At 36.4% G+C, this 16055-nt stretch overlaps 1 protein-coding gene across 1 annotated transcript in view; it reads left to right on the top strand.

The window, feature by feature from the left end:
* Positions 1–15701, top strand: part of VGAT (vesicular GABA transporter) — a 34238-nt gene extending 18537 nt beyond the window's left edge. Inside the window, exons 2-3 of the mRNA XM_090373227.1 lie at positions 2846–3409; positions 13831–15701. Of these exons, the coding sequence (XP_090229353.1) occupies positions 3098–3409; positions 13831–15030 (1512 nt within the window). The 5' untranslated portion in view covers positions 2846–3097 and the 3' untranslated portion in view covers positions 15031–15701. The remainder of the gene's footprint in view (positions 1–2845; positions 3410–13830) is intronic.
* Positions 15702–16055: the final 354 nt, after the last annotated feature.

Here is a 16055-nt window from a genome sequence, read left to right as displayed (position 1 = left end):
AAAACTCATTACCAGTTATAATTATCCAGAAAATTTCTATCTTCTTGATCTTTATTTGATAGGCCCACAACACATGGAAAAAAAAAAAATATATATATATATATATATGTTTAAAAAACAAGAGATTTGGTTCGTTCAGATGAACAGCTTACTTTTCAAAGCTAAATTTAGTTCAAAACACACATTTTGTTTATTTTGAAGGAACACTAACTTGAGGATTTTCTGCCAAGCACAAGTTAAGTAAAGAACAAATCAGCAGAGAATTGAAATTTGTTTATCAGTTCTTCTCTGTTCTTTCAAATGAAGATCAAGAAGATAGAAATTTTCTAGATAAAATTATAACTGATAAGGAAACATGAATTTTTCAGCTCGATACAAATTAAAAATACAAGTCTTGAAAGGGAAATTCTTTATTAAACTCCAAACATCACAAAAGCACGCAACTCAAACTGAAAAATGAAAACAAGGTCGATTTGCTTTCTTGATATCAACGGCAATGTTTCTTTAGAAATCATCCAGCAGCCAAATGTTTATTAATTGAAATCAGGCTTATTAATTAAATTTTGAGAAAGGTTAAGGGATTAATTTTGAGGAAAAAGAAAAGAGCCTTTGACTACTGAAATGATTCTTCACTACAACAATATGCCAGCTCAAAATGTATAACGTTATAAGAGGACCACTCCGAAGGAGATAAAGTTCATTTGTATACCAGTAAAAGTATGTTTTCTATAGTCTCTTTACTAAATAGTTGCAATTCGTATCTCAAAATTCCCATGTCGTAACCTCTTGCACATATTGTAAAAAATAAAATTAGTGATTTTTCCTGAATCTTTGTATAATATTTATTTCTAAATATTATGCAAAGTTGTAAATTCATTATTACAATAATCTGTTTAGTAGTTATAAATGTATAAATTTCTAATATAATGTCTGTTAAATCATTATGAAATCTTAAAAATCTTATGAACCTCATCTCGGATTCCTACTCCTTACTGCAGTTGTAATTTGCTCCGATAAAAAAAAAATAATAATAATAAATACTTCATATCAGGGTTACTCAAGGGAACAAAGTCATCCACCCATGTGTATTATATTCATAAATTATATATGTTCTCTGGTGGATTTTCCTGCTTTGCTGGAAGATAAAACATTGCTATCCTCGCCTGGGACTGACTAACTCGGCATGTTGTGAAAAAGGCCCATAAAAGTTTGCGTCATTGACGAGATTCAATCCAGACCTTTTCCATACGGTGTGAGAAGAACGGTGATTATCATAACCACTGCGCTTCCACAAGAAAAATTTGTTCCGATAAAGAAAAATAAGTTTAGAATGAATGAGAAATAAAACAAGGACAAATTCTTATAGAGCGCATCTGAACAAATCGAGAAAGACCAACGCTATTTTCTGTTTGCATTGTACCCTCTTCCGAATTACGAATTTTTGTACCATGAATGATGAAACTTCCATTTCATTTATACTGTACGTATATAGAGTGATACACAGAGGCATCGTCAAGAGATATGCGTCATGAGTCCTAGGGTACATACAACCTCATCGGGCCAGCCCTCTTTATCTTGTAGAGGTAAAAGCGGGATTACCCCGAATCGAATTCTGGGGCTCCTCCACAATGCCTAAGCCCGAGAAAGCTGACCCCCCCCTCCCTCTTCGAGGTTCCTTGTGTTCCTTTATCCGTATAAAGCAGAAAAATATTTCATGAAATTCAAATATAAAAATCTGAAAAGAAACAGACAGACAAGTTATATCAATTCGAAAGCAGTTCTGCATATGTGCACACTGCATATATGCTTATATCAGTTCTAAAACTGATAGAAAATAAAACGGAGTTATTCTTATAATACAATACAGTACGATAAAGTACAAATATAACAATAATGTTTAGTCATTTAAATTAATGTATAATTCGCTTTTCTTATTTTTAAAAACTGTTATAAAGAAAATTGAACTAAACCAACGAGCATTACAATACATACTACTTTGATCTTTTCCCCACATAGTAGGAGCATACCACTTTTGAGAAACGCTGGTACCAATGATGTAATAAATGCATTTATAATAAGGTCAAATAGAGAGAAAACCTTTGTAATACAAAAGTAGTATTACGAATTGTAATACAAAAATAATAAACGTAATACTGTTCAACAAACTTTTTTATTTGTTATAAAATATTCGAAACTAAAATTAAAATTTTTTTAGTATTTACAGACTATTAATAGTTATTTTATTTTTTATTATTATTATATTAAAAATATAAAATTTTAATATAAAATATTAAAAAATTTTAATCGTGGAAAATAAAAATCCCCATTCATATTCAATCCTAATTTCTTAGTACTAACATGAATGTATATTTTTCGAGTGATTCATAGTAATGGTAATTTCTGTAGTATAAAGTCAAGTTATGTGGTTCAATTTCAATCTAGAAATTTAAATTTTTTAATTTCCCATAAAATTAAAATAATGTAAATAAGCTGTGTAACAAAAATTATTCATCACTTTTATTTTATTTTGATGATAGCCTCGTTTGCCTAATTTAGAGTAAGATTAGAGAAATATTTGTTTTCCTTATCAGGAATTAAAGTAAAAACTTTTGCCCTACTAATATTAAAATGATTGGTTGAGTATTTAGCTATGAGTATTTCAGAATATTTCTGAAGAAGTGATGAATACAGTCCCTTAAGATAATAAATTTGCTTAAAACATGAATTTTAAATTATTTAATTTTTGATAAAACCCTCTCAAACGTTTTAAAACATTTTGCAAAAAAATTTTCACCTGCGATATCGTTAGACAGTTATCTACTAGGGTAATATTTTTGTCTTTCAGCACATTAAATCACTGGTTTACACATCCTATGCCTGCCTAGAAAGCTCTGCAGCCATTCTCCTCCTTGGGCCGTCAATATATCAGGGATGCCATGCAGCTCTAACACGCTCTGACTCTGGGAAGCAGCAGGTTGATTGGCGACGACTTCTCCAAGCACGTACCGGTTCTGAAATGGGTAGACTGTGAATAAACTTTAGAACAACCGTTTTAATAACATCCGCGCACTCGCTATAAGTGATATTCCTCATCACTATGTCTTGGTACCTGTTTAGCCTTTGGCAGAGTGTTCGAGCATATCTTCCCGGGTCCTGTGGGGAAGATCCGGATACTGAGCGACTGCACTTCGCTAAGCATGGCCATGGCCAAACTGATACGGAATTGGCTTCTTTCCGTGAGTCCGGCGATGAAGGTGGGGGTGATCACCCGACTGAAGCGGAGGCAGGGGACGCCAAATTAAATGGCGCCGTGAGAAATAATGAGGATTTCGAAACGGGCGAGTTCGGTGAAAAGAGTACTCAAATTTCCGAATGGCAAGCCGGATGGAATGTGACAAATGCTATTCAGGTAGGTCTATATTTCAAAAACCATAAAAATAATAATTTTTGAATTGAATAAATAATTCTCCATGTAGTGTATTAGAGAAATTCACACTTTTGTAATCTGCAAAAGTGAAATTCTATAATATCAAATTGTGAAATTCTATAATACCCCCCCCCCCCCTTTTCCTTTTCGGTGTAATTTAAGCATAATTCCTTACGGAATGTAGCATTACGAATTAAAATTCAGAATTAAAATATATTTTTTTTTATTTTACACACTTCAAATGTGAACATAGCATAAAAAACTAGTTATAATGTCTACAATTGTCGAGTAACAAAATATAAATCCGATAGATATGGAAATTACATTAAAAAAAATAACATGTAAAACTGTAAAGTTAGTACTTAAATTTACACTCAATTGAGCCTCATCACTGTTTCTGACGCTGGTAAGTAAGATATATTTAAACTATTAATGGTTTTGGTATGAAACAAATGCATATGTACGTAAATCACGAAGTTTAAAAAAATAATAATAAATAAAACGTGAAAATTCAAAACCGTCTACTTCATCTGATCAATGGGATCGTTCTAGCTGAGCCATATTTATATAAAACAAAATATTTTATGTCATATTGTCAGCCCTCACAAAACTTCATTCTTCTTAGAATATGCTTATTATCTCTCGTTGAAACGGAGAAATACTTTTCATTCTCAATTTCATATACGAGGGCTATTCAAAAAGTAGTGACATTAGCCTGGAAATAAATAAATACTTTCTTTACAAGTATATTACAATTATTTAAATTCTGAGTAATTTCTGGCCTCCTCTTATATAACTAAATTCCAAACATACTGCAGGATAAAACACCATCAGCAACTTAATTCTGTTGAAGAGTCGCCAGCGAGTGAGCTATTGCTCACGATATATATTGTGTTATCCGCAAGCGTTGACTCCGAGTAGTTCATTCATCATGCGTAACAAATCAAAGACACAAGGACTCATCCGGGAGACTAGGAGGAAGGAAGCTCAAGGACTACCCATTACCACCGCTGCAGTAATCCTTCAATGTACTGCTCACGACAACTTGAATTGCCGAACAAGATAACTGATGCCCAGAAAATATTACGCCTTCGTAGTATCGCTAGATGGTCAAAATGTTTCTCAAGGAAAGAGTGATAGCGGTATTTACAATGCTAATTTTGTGGAAGAGAAGAGAGAATAATACCATCTCAAACATACCCAATAATCAAGTGTCACTGTTGTTCTTATATTCTTGTATTATTCGCCATATCCAAAACAACTTAGGCTATAAAGCGTCAGTACATTGTGCCTGCAAATTGCATTATTCCATGGTCTGTTTCTCTGTTTGCTAGGATAAAAAAACCCGGGTTTCCAGAAGGGGGTTAAAAAAACAAAAAACAGGCAATCTTAACCCAAAACCGACTAATTTGCTCAAGGTGTAAACTCCTTCCAAAAAAATCGCTACTCCCAAGCCTTTTTAACACGTTGTGAAAGGACAGCAATCATAATCCACTGTACTAGCCCCGAAGGCTAAGCACATTGGGTTATGATCTTCCTGATACTTCCTGAATAAACAACCGAAATCCACACTCTGATTACCAAGAACCCACCGACTACAGGACAATTTCCTATTTTAATCCACAGAAAATTTCACATAAACTATAAAGACGTAAATTAGTTATTTCTATTCAGGATATTTTGAAATGAGATCTTTAAATCATGCGTAATTTGTTAAATCAGCCAAATATGCACACGGCTAAAATCTAAACGAAACTGAATGAATACATTAAGCGCCAAAAAATTAATGCTATGAGGCCACTATACTGTGATCGATTTGCTTGTGTGTTGGATATAATACCATTTCTCCTGAACTCTTAACTGCTTGTGGTATGTTATGGAATCAAGTTAATAACCATCACTCTTCCAAACTACACACAAAATATTTTTGCAGATATGCACCCGGCACGTTCAGTTAATAAGAAACCAATGCTTTTCACGACGATACTAATCTCTCATATGTAACACCTTTATCACGAGTTACCTTTGTACTGCACTAGAAATAAACAGCACTTCCTACAAAGATTTGTTATAAGGAACATCACCTAGACAGCTGTTTTCCTGGTGTCGTGAAAACGACACCAGGAAAACAGTTACAGGATGTGCTAGCAGGCACTAAATCATTACATGAACCAGTAACGGTATAAAGCTGCAACAGAGGAGATACAGAATGGTTAGCAGGACATAATCAGCTGTAGCGGGGCGTAATACATATTTTTTTGTTTGTGCTACGAGCATCCGCATAGGATCAGAATACAAGTTCTGCTATTATCATAAATTTTCCAAGCCACGAAGCTTTTTAGTTTCCACGCTTGGCATAGGAGCAAAGAGTGAATACAAATGTTATATACGTCGTGATTGCTGGACATACTATATAAGCAATGAAATACATTTCGGGGTATTTCCTTAGCCGAGTGGTTAAACGTAGGTTACATTTGCACACGCGTTTGAGTTAAGTGTAGTTCAAATCCACATGACTGCTAACATGGTGACGATCTTGCATTCCCTCTACCTTGTGAACTTCTAGGTGGCTGTTCCGTAGCATAAACAGAAAATATATATATTTCTCTTATATTTTGTTGACTAAATAGTAGCAACAGCTTTGTATGCATAATATTCAAATGAATATGCCTAAATAGAAGCAAAATTATAACAACTTTTTCTCTCTTCCTATTCTTCCCCTATATACTATATGCCAGTCTATACGTGTATAATAGCGGTTTCTAAACTAATGCTACACTTAAGCCTTTTTTATTTTATTATCTCAATAACAGAAAGAATGCATGCACGCACACAACATCCGCAGTTTGGCTGAAATTTAGCTATTTCCATATTTATGTATAAAAATTATATCTGCCTACCTGATCACAAAGCCTTATTAACAATATTCGTAAAATTACAGGAAATAAAGTCGCAGTTAAATACACAAATTTATTAAATAGGTTATGTACAGTACAATCAAAAGCACATTCCAATAGCAGCCGACAACTCTTATAGTAGCGAGCGCCGCCTCTAATACACACACTGACACTACTAGACACAAGAGCAATAAATAAATACAGTAATAATTCAGTATCATACAATTTTATTATGAAAAAAATCCTTGCTACATACAATAATAATAATAATAAATAATAAATTATTATTATTATTATTATTATTATTATTATTATTATATCAGTCTTACTCAAAATACAGTATAACGAAATACAATAAACGTTATGTTACAAAGAAGGTGTTCTGCTTTTAAAAACCAGTGTAATGTTTTGTTCTACTTTATAGTCTATTATTTTGTTTCATATATATTCCAGTTATTGCATAATTAAAATTATTAACAATTAATTCTCTAAATGAAAAAGGGCCTGTGGTATTGGATTCCCTGACTAAAAGAAAATAACAATACAGTATACATCCAGTGACAAATTTGAAAGCTCTATTTTTAGTCATTAAACTTTGTCACTGGATTTATACTGTATTGTTATTTACTTTTAATTAATTCTCTATATATTGCAATTTGCATATTATTATTATTATAAAACAATTTTATTTTAATTTATCAATAAATTATACCAATTCTATTAATAAAAATTAATAGTTCACGTTCACATCTCTAATGCTTATACACTGCCTTACCATTAATATCCAGACACCTGCCTTTAGACAAAAAAAGTTTTTAGATCTTTTATTGTGTCATTTAATATTTTGTGCCGAAACCTTCTACTTTTATGATGACCTTCAATCTTCGCAGCATACTCTCAACCAGCTTTTTATAAATGTCAGGTGATATGTTCCTCCACTCTGCCTTTAACGCAGCCACCAGTTCAGATTTGTTCTTTGAGCGATCTCGACGTGCACATATCCGACGATCCAATACATACCAAAGATGCTCGATAGGGTTCGGATCAGACCTGGGCTGGCCAATCCAACTCTTCCACACCCATATCCTCAAACCACTCTGTTACGACCCGAGCAGTATGGCATGGCGCGTTGCCTTGCTGATGCAGGTATGAGCCATCCCCGAAATATTGCCATAATGTTAGAAGTGCATAATTGTCCAGGCTGTCCTGATATTGCACAGCATTCATGGTTTTGTCGATAACGACTAATGGGCCCAAGCCAACCATAAAAAGCAGCCCAATACCATGACACTACCTCCACCAAACTTCATTGTTAGGAGGATACAATCAGGAAGGAACTATTCCCCTGGCATATTCTGATGGCCGTTCCACACCCAGGAACGGCCATCAGACTGGTAGAGTGCGAACCTCGACTCATCTGTCCATAGGACTATTTTCCACTTCTCTACAGTTCACGATTCGCGCTCCTTACACCATGTTAATCGGCGTCTAGCAGTTGTCGAGGTGATCAATGGCTTGTGAACAGCTGCACGACCATTGTAACCCATATCATGAAGTGTCCTTCATATTGTGCTAGTGCTGATATTAGTGCCAATACCTCTCACAGGGGGTTTGTGTGACTTGAGACAATGGCAAATTACGATTTTCGTCACAGTTCTTCGCAGAATTCCCTTGTCCCGATCTGTTAGTTTTCGCAGTTTACCAGGCCATTTTTTTTGGCAGATTCACTCTCATTGCTCTACCAGTTGCATATGACGTCACTAACCGTTGACCTAGGGATCCCCAGAGTGACTGCGATGTCTCGTACAGAACGCTTGCTTATGTGGCATCCTATTATCATTCCACGTTGGAGGTCTGTTAATTCTGTTGAACGTGTCATCTTGCATGCCGACTTTTGCAATTGTCTGCTCGAAGCCCAGTGTGCATATTTATAGCAGTTCTGTGACGTGTTGCATGCATAGGACCTGTTTATCCCTCTATGGAAGGGTGTCCGGATATTAATGGTAGGGCAGTGTAACTCTCATTAGCCTTTTAACTATTAATATACGAAGATCCCCTGAAAATTAATGTCCCACTTTTTTTTTTTTTTTCGGAAAAGTTAATCTGAAACAAACTGAAGCTTTCCAAATGAAATTAACAAAGTGTTGGCGCATTGCTTTCTACATCGGCTCTGTTGTCTTGCTGATGCAGGTATGAGCCTTCCCCAAAGTATTGCCATAATGTTAGAAGTGCATAATTGTCCATGCTGTCCTGGTATTGCACAGCATTCATGATTTTGTCGATGACGACTAATGTGCCCAAGCCAACCATAAAAAGCAGTCCCATACCATGACACTCCCTTCAGAAAACTTCATTGTTAGTAGAATACAATCAGAAACAATGACCTTATGCTGTTGAAATTTCTAACTTGCCTCTCGAAACCCTTTTTCACCTCGCAAACAACATAATAGTTTTTCCTAAATTTGCGACCTGAAGGAATTTTTCAGGACTCTGGAAAGCGGTAATATGATGGCTCTATAAAATATTTAAGGGCAAAGGCCTCATGCTACGAGATAGAATGACTAATTACTCCTTCACCTCACACTATTCAAAAGCTCATAAATTCCTCGAATAGACAACGCTTCCCCAGTAGAGAAGATTGTTGTTATCTATTTTCTCGGAAACTCAGTGGCCATCAGGCCTCATGCTACGAGATAGAATGAATAATTACTCCTTCACCTCACACTACTCAAAAGCTCATAAATTCCTCGAATAGACAACGCTTCCCCAGTAGAGAAGATTGTTGTTATCTATTCTCGGAAACTCAGTGGCCATCATCCCCCCCCCCCCCCCAGACAGCACTGTTTCAAAGCTTGTTGGCTGCTCTTCGGGGTAGGTAGGTACCCTGGTGTTGCAATAGTAACAACCCAGTTATGAAGTATAACTTCACAATATGAGCGATGCCTGATGGTGTGCAGTGATATACACTATAAAATATTTAAGGGCAAAGACCTCATGCTACGAGGTAGAATGACTAACATTGGTAGAATGACTAACATTCTGTTAGTCATTCTACCTAGTTAGTGCAAAAGCATCATTTTAACGTAGCCATATACCAAAGTAGTTAAATTAATTAATTAAATTGGCATCGTTTTGGTTATACAGTATCTCATATTGTGAATGCCTTCACAACGAGTTGCCATGGTATTGTACTCCCTCGAATAAGTAACACTTCACCTACCTCGTAGCATGAGGCCTTTGCCCTTAAATTTTTATAGTCTATATCACTGCACACCATCAGGCATCTCTCAGTGACAACCCAGTTATAAAGTTATACTTCATAACTGGGTTGTCACTATTACAACACCAGGGTACCTTCCCACCCGCCGAAGAGAAGCCAACAAGCTTTGAAACTGTACTGTCTGGGTGGTGGTATCCGCTGAGAATAAATAACAGAAGTCTTCTCCACTGGTGAAGTGTTATTTATTTGAGGTAGTACAATACTATGGCAACTCGTTGTGAAGGCATTCACAATATGAGATATAACCAAAACGATGCCAATTTAATTAATTAATTTGACTACTTTGGTAGATGTACGTTAAAATTATGCTTTTGCCTTAACCTATATGATGGCTCTATAAAGGACTGAAGTTACAGGACACAAGCTTTATGGTAGACAAGCATTACAGTACACGGAAGTTTATTGATTGCCTCCCTCGTCTTTATGTGAACCCGTCTTGTGTTATTTCGTGGTCAACGGTGCTTCTGTCTATGATATCGTCTGCGTAGGCAGTCCTTGGCCGTTTCTGAATACTTTTCAGAACTTCACTTCTGATAAAGTAAACAGTGGGTCATATTAGGACCACCCGAGGACTAACTCATTTGCCTATCTGTAAGATGTCTACAAACTGTATATGTTCTCTGGTCGATTTGCCTGTATTGCTGAATGAAAAATTCCATTTTAGGGGGGAATCTTACTGTCCATGTGTGAGGAGAATAACTCAGCCACGCAGTGAAAAAGCTCATAAAAATTCCTCTCATCATTGACGGATTAGAACCCGGCCTTTTCCACTCGATTTGGGGAAAACGGGATTATCCGGGAAAAGAGGACACAATCAGAAGCAGTGTCCGCGCGGATACTGCTTCTGACTGTGTCCTCCATTTTCAAAAACTCATACTTTCTTTGTCGGTGAGCATAAGCATTAGTACGTATTAGCATTAGTTGAGACATATGATGCAATAAAGCAAGCTTATACAGTATCAGCCAAAACAAACACCTTCCCATTTCACCCATCCGGTCATTCTAATTGTCTGTCTAATTCAGCCTTAAATTTATTTAAGCTATCAACTTCCACAACAACAGATGGAAGTCTGTTCCAGCAATCAACTACCCGCTGGCTAAAGGCAAACTTCCGCACATCTATTCTGCAACTGTCTTTCCTCAATTTGAATCTCTGCCTCGTCAGGTTCGTAATCTGAAAAAGCGGAAGAATCCCATCAGCATTGAGCCTACTCAAACCATTCAAGACCTCATGCGCCTCAATCAGATCACCTCGCAAGTACCTAGTCCCTAGATGCTGCAACATGCAGAAATTAAGCCTTTCTTCATAAGCGAACCCTTTTGTTCCTCTCACCAATCTTGTTTCTCTTCTTTGTACTTGTTCTAGCAACTCTACATCCTTCCTAAAATGAGCACTCCAGACCTGTACGTAGTACTCAATGTGTGGCCCGATCATTGCCTTATACAAGGGGATAATCACCTCATTGTCTCTACTAGCAAAACTATTATATTTCATTGACTCCATGACCTGCCCTAGCAGCCCGTCTGCATTGCTCAGAGAACTTTATATCTGAATGCACAATTACCCCAGGTCTTTTTCATTCTCCTCGTCCCTGGGTGTAGTACCACAAAGTGGGTACGTTTCTCTTGGGTTACTGCTACCCATATGCAATACCTTGCATTTGTCAATATTAAACTTTAGTTTCCACTTCTCAGCCCATCTGCCTGACTTTTCTAGATCCTTTGCAGTAGCATACTGCCTTTACTGTCATTTACAACCCTTCCAACCTTTTCACCTTCATCGATTTCATTAATAAATACACAAAACAACAATGGACCCAGCACCAAACCCTGGGGGCCTCCACTAATAACATTAGTACACGAAGAGCAGTGTCCATTTATTACCACCCTCTGTCGTCTCCCACTCAATCATCCCTTTATCCATTGTAGCAACTTGCCCTTAATGCCATACAGCTCCAATTTGTACTGCAGTCTTTCATGTTCAACGGTTATCAAAAGCTTTCTTGAAATCCAAGTATATGATATCAAAATTATATTTTGCATACAGTTCCTTTGTGACCACATCGTAATATCCAATCAAATTGGTCAGACAAAACCTTCGCTTGACAAACCCATGCTGTGTCTGAACTATTGCTGCAGTCTTGTCCAGATGATCCTGCTACGCTTCTTTAACCAGTGACTCCATTATTTTTCCCAGAACAGAAGTTAAACTAACAGGTCTATAAATATATATGTCACTCTTTGAACCCATTTGTGAATTGGGAATACATTTGCACATATCCAGTATATGGGGACCTCCCCTGAATTTATGGATGCGCTCATAATTATGGCCCAGGGTTTGTTTACTTCCCTCGCTGTCTCCTTCAATATAACTGGATAGATTCAATCCATCCCAGGTGCCTTTTTATGTTTAATTTCAATAATTTCTCCTTCACTTTGCTCTCCGTAATTGCAAAATCATTTAGTTCCCTATTTGAGTTTAGTAAACGTCTGTCCTCCGCTTCCTTACAGAATTCCTCATGTGTGAATGTACATGCAAAATACTCATTCAGTTTGTCAGCTATCTGAGCAGGATCATCAACAATCGAACCATCAGTATCAAGTGTACCAATCTGATTTTCATCCCTTTCCTTTTAGATTTTACATAAGTAAAGAACTCTTTGCATCCTTTGCCAAGGATTTTTCGTAATGAGCCTTCGCTTGCTAACCTCATTTTTGACTTGATTACAGACTAGCTTATATCTACTTTTTGCTTCTGTGTCGTCTGATAATTTAAATCCATCCCATTTATTTTTCTTCTCTGTCACGAGTCTCATTAGTTCCTCTGACATCCATTTTGCCCTAAACCTAGAACAGTATTTCTTAGTTAGAACAAAAAGCCTAGTAGCGTCCAGGATTACTTCCGTGAATGCTTCCTATTTAGAATTTGCTGTTGGTAACATAATCAGTTGGTCCCACTGTATAGAATTTAAAAACTGTCTGAGAACACTATAGTCACCTTTACGAAAGCAAAAACCCTTCCCTTTACCCTTGTTGGTAGTTATATCTTCAAGTAAATCCCACATCAATACGCTGTGATCACTTTCACCTAGTGGTTCCGTTATCTGCAAATTATTAATGTATGAATAATCAGATCAAAAGTATTACTCCCTCTGGTTGTCCCTCGAACGTGTTGCTGTAGAAAACAATCTTCCAATAAATCCGCAAAAGTCTTGCTAGCGTGCGAGTGACCTACCCATAAGTTTCAGTCAATATCTGGAAAGTTAAAATCCCCCATTACAAGACATTCTGATTTACTGGCCCGCTCTATTTCCCTGCACAATTGTTCGTTGTACTCATCTATTATTAGGCCTATAACACAGTCCTACTATCATTTCCCCTTTCCCAGTGCATATGTCACACCAAACTCAATATCGCACTGTCGCCAATGTCAACTGGATGCACTTCCTTAGATTTTATGTGTTTCTTAACTAACAGCATAACCACTCCTCCCTTCCTACCCTTTCTATCCTTTCTGTACACATTGTATTCCCCAAATTACAATTCTGCACTGCTTATATCTGTGCGACACCATGTTTGTGATAACCCAACAATATCTGCCTTTGATGTCTTGACCAGCACTTCAATTTATCAAATTTATTTACTATACTCCTAGCATTGGTGTACATGCAAGTATACATGCACCTGCTCTTACTTACCATAACACAGCCCATGTATTTACTTGTTCCATGATGACTCCCAGCAGTTCTTGAAATCCCCAGAAACTTGCCCTCTAGGCTGCTGCTCATATCAGCATATCACTATTTGATGCTGTTTTGAGGACTAATTGTTCTTGTGCTGTCTGAAAGGTATTTCTAAACAGAAACTAGAAGCAGGAATGCTAAAGCTTACAGTTCAGAAAGTTACATTATTTTTCTACGAGAAATTATTTATTTATTTTTTATTAAAAACGTGGGGCATTGCTTGGGCTGTCTTCCTAGAAAATTGCTAGATAATATTGTATATGCTATTTCTAAAAAGCAGTTGTACTTTTTATTCTCCTTAATAGATAGATATCCTACTGTTTCTAATCATCCCATTACAAAACTAAGCTTTTTATAATACAGACAAGCTTTTTTTATATATTATTAGGATCGTTACTATAACTAATATGCTTGGCTTTGTAAAGGAGAATTAACCTTTATATATATATGTTGTGTGCGTTATTAATAAGGTTTCTTTTTCAGGGAATGTTTATCGTCAGTCTACCTTATTCAGTATTATTCGGAGGCTACTGGGCTATCTTCTCCCTGGTATTCGTGGCTTACATATGCTGTCACACTGGTAAGATCTTGGTATCGTGTCTCTACGAGCACAACGAGCAAGGGGAACTTGTACGTGTAAGGGACAGCTATGTCTCCATTGCCCGGACATGCTTAGGAGACAAATGGGGTGGAAAAATGGTAAATATAGCCCAGATTATAGAATTGCTTATGACCTGCATCCTCTATGTGGTCCTTTGTGGAGATTTAATGATTGGTTCATTTCCAGAGGGATCTGTTGATCAACGATCTTGGATGATGATATCTACAATGTTTCTTTTACCTTGCGCATTCCTGAGGAACCTAACGGCTGTTTCTTGGCTAAGTTTCTGGTGCACTGTAGCCCATTTATTTATCAACATAGCAGTGCTTGGGTATTGCTTCATTAGGGCACCTGACTGGGAATGGAATAAGGTGCAGTTGAGAATCAATATCCGAATGTTTCCAGTCACTCTTGGCATTGTAGTCTTTAGCTACACATCACAAATATTTCTTCCTACTCTCGAAGGAAATATGAGAGACCGTTCCAAGTTTCACTGCATGTTAGACTGGAGTCATCTTGCTGCTGCTATATTTAAAGCTGGTATTGCTTATGTAGCATTTCTTACGTGGGGCGAACAAACGCAAGAAGTTATAACAAATAACCTACCTACGAAGGGTTTTAAGATAATTGTTAATCTTATTCTTGTAGTCAAAGCTCTTTTTTCTTATCCCTTGCCATATTATGCTGCTGCCAACCTTATAGAGTCGGCTTTCTTCCAAGGAAAAGAAATTACAAAATTTCCTACTTGTTTGGCCCAAGATGGCGAATTGCGAATATGGGCAGTTGCCCTACGCGTACTGCTAGTTATTTTCACTTTGATGATGGCCATCACCATTCCTCATTTTGCTTTGCTAATGGGCCTAATAGGCAGTTTCACTGGCACTATGTTATCTTTTGTTTGGCCTTGTTATTTTCACATGAAGCTGAAATGGGACACTATGGCATGGTATTCCATCAGTTGGGAGGTATTTATTATTTGCATAGGCCTGTTCTGTGGAATAATAGGTATCTACTCTTCTGCTACAGCTCTTGTGGAAGCTTATCATATTCCGTTGCCATATCCACAGATACGAACTGCTTAAACTTATCAGGAGCAATAATCAGATGAGGATTGACCACAAGTGGACATCATAGCAAACAGCAAGATTTTATCTAAATGTTGGAACTCTGTTGCTTATTGGCATTTATTGTTATCATATTACTGGGTGTAAATCATTCTCCTAGAACTAGCAGACGTGTAGTGGCACAGTGCAAGACTATAGAAAACATAATAGCGTTTCTAGAATGAATATGGTGGAAAGCCCTTATGGCGAATATTCCTCTACGAACCTCGAACCATTACTATGTGTGCAACGGTAAAAGGTGGTAGTTAATGTCATCTATGTGTTACAAAACATATCTTCTGAGTCTTCCACTTGCCTGTCTTCCAACAAACATTTTCAAGAGAATGGCGCAGAAATTGATAAATGGACGAAAATAATATAACAAGAGAAATTCGCTGTCTTCCTATAATTTGATCCATAATCACAACAGTCTTCCAGTAAAGCTAGAATGTGATGGAATATAAGTTATGTGATCTTATGTCTTCCAGCACTATGTGATTCAGTAAGCAATGTGATAATGAGTTGAAAGCAAATTCCGTGTCTTCCCGTAGTAGCAATGCAGCTTTGATAATAGTGAATGGTGAACTGGAAAATTCCTCATATTTTCCATTAATATATTTTGGTGTTAGAGTATGTTACGAACTATATTTGGTAATTATCAATTGTTGGAAAAGAGTTCATTTATCATGCAATAAATATTTTACCAAATAGCCAGTTTATATCTGGCAAAGAACAATCACTATTATTTTTTTGTGTAAGCTACTTAAGAACCATATACTTTACTATATATTGTATACCTATCTGATTATATTTCAATTTAATTGTATATCCTTCTATGTAAATTTTATTCCTGATGCACATTTGTAAATTACAAAGTTTATTTCGACGTATTTTGTTGTAAACAAACGCCAATGACTGTACAACATGAATTATGGATAATTTTACGATCTAAAAGGAAAAACATTAGAACCAACGTTTTAATGAGTATAATAATTAAAAGAATA

Source organism: Mastigoproctus giganteus, chromosome 5, assembly GCF_048544385.1.
Source record: "Mastigoproctus giganteus isolate SK-2022 chromosome 5, ASM4854438v1, whole genome shotgun sequence".
NCBI classification, from domain to species: Eukaryota; Metazoa; Arthropoda; class Arachnida; order Uropygi; family Thelyphonidae; genus Mastigoproctus; species Mastigoproctus giganteus.
The sequence above is the reverse complement of the archived record's forward strand: the minus strand, read 5'-3'. Positions and strand labels throughout refer to the sequence as shown.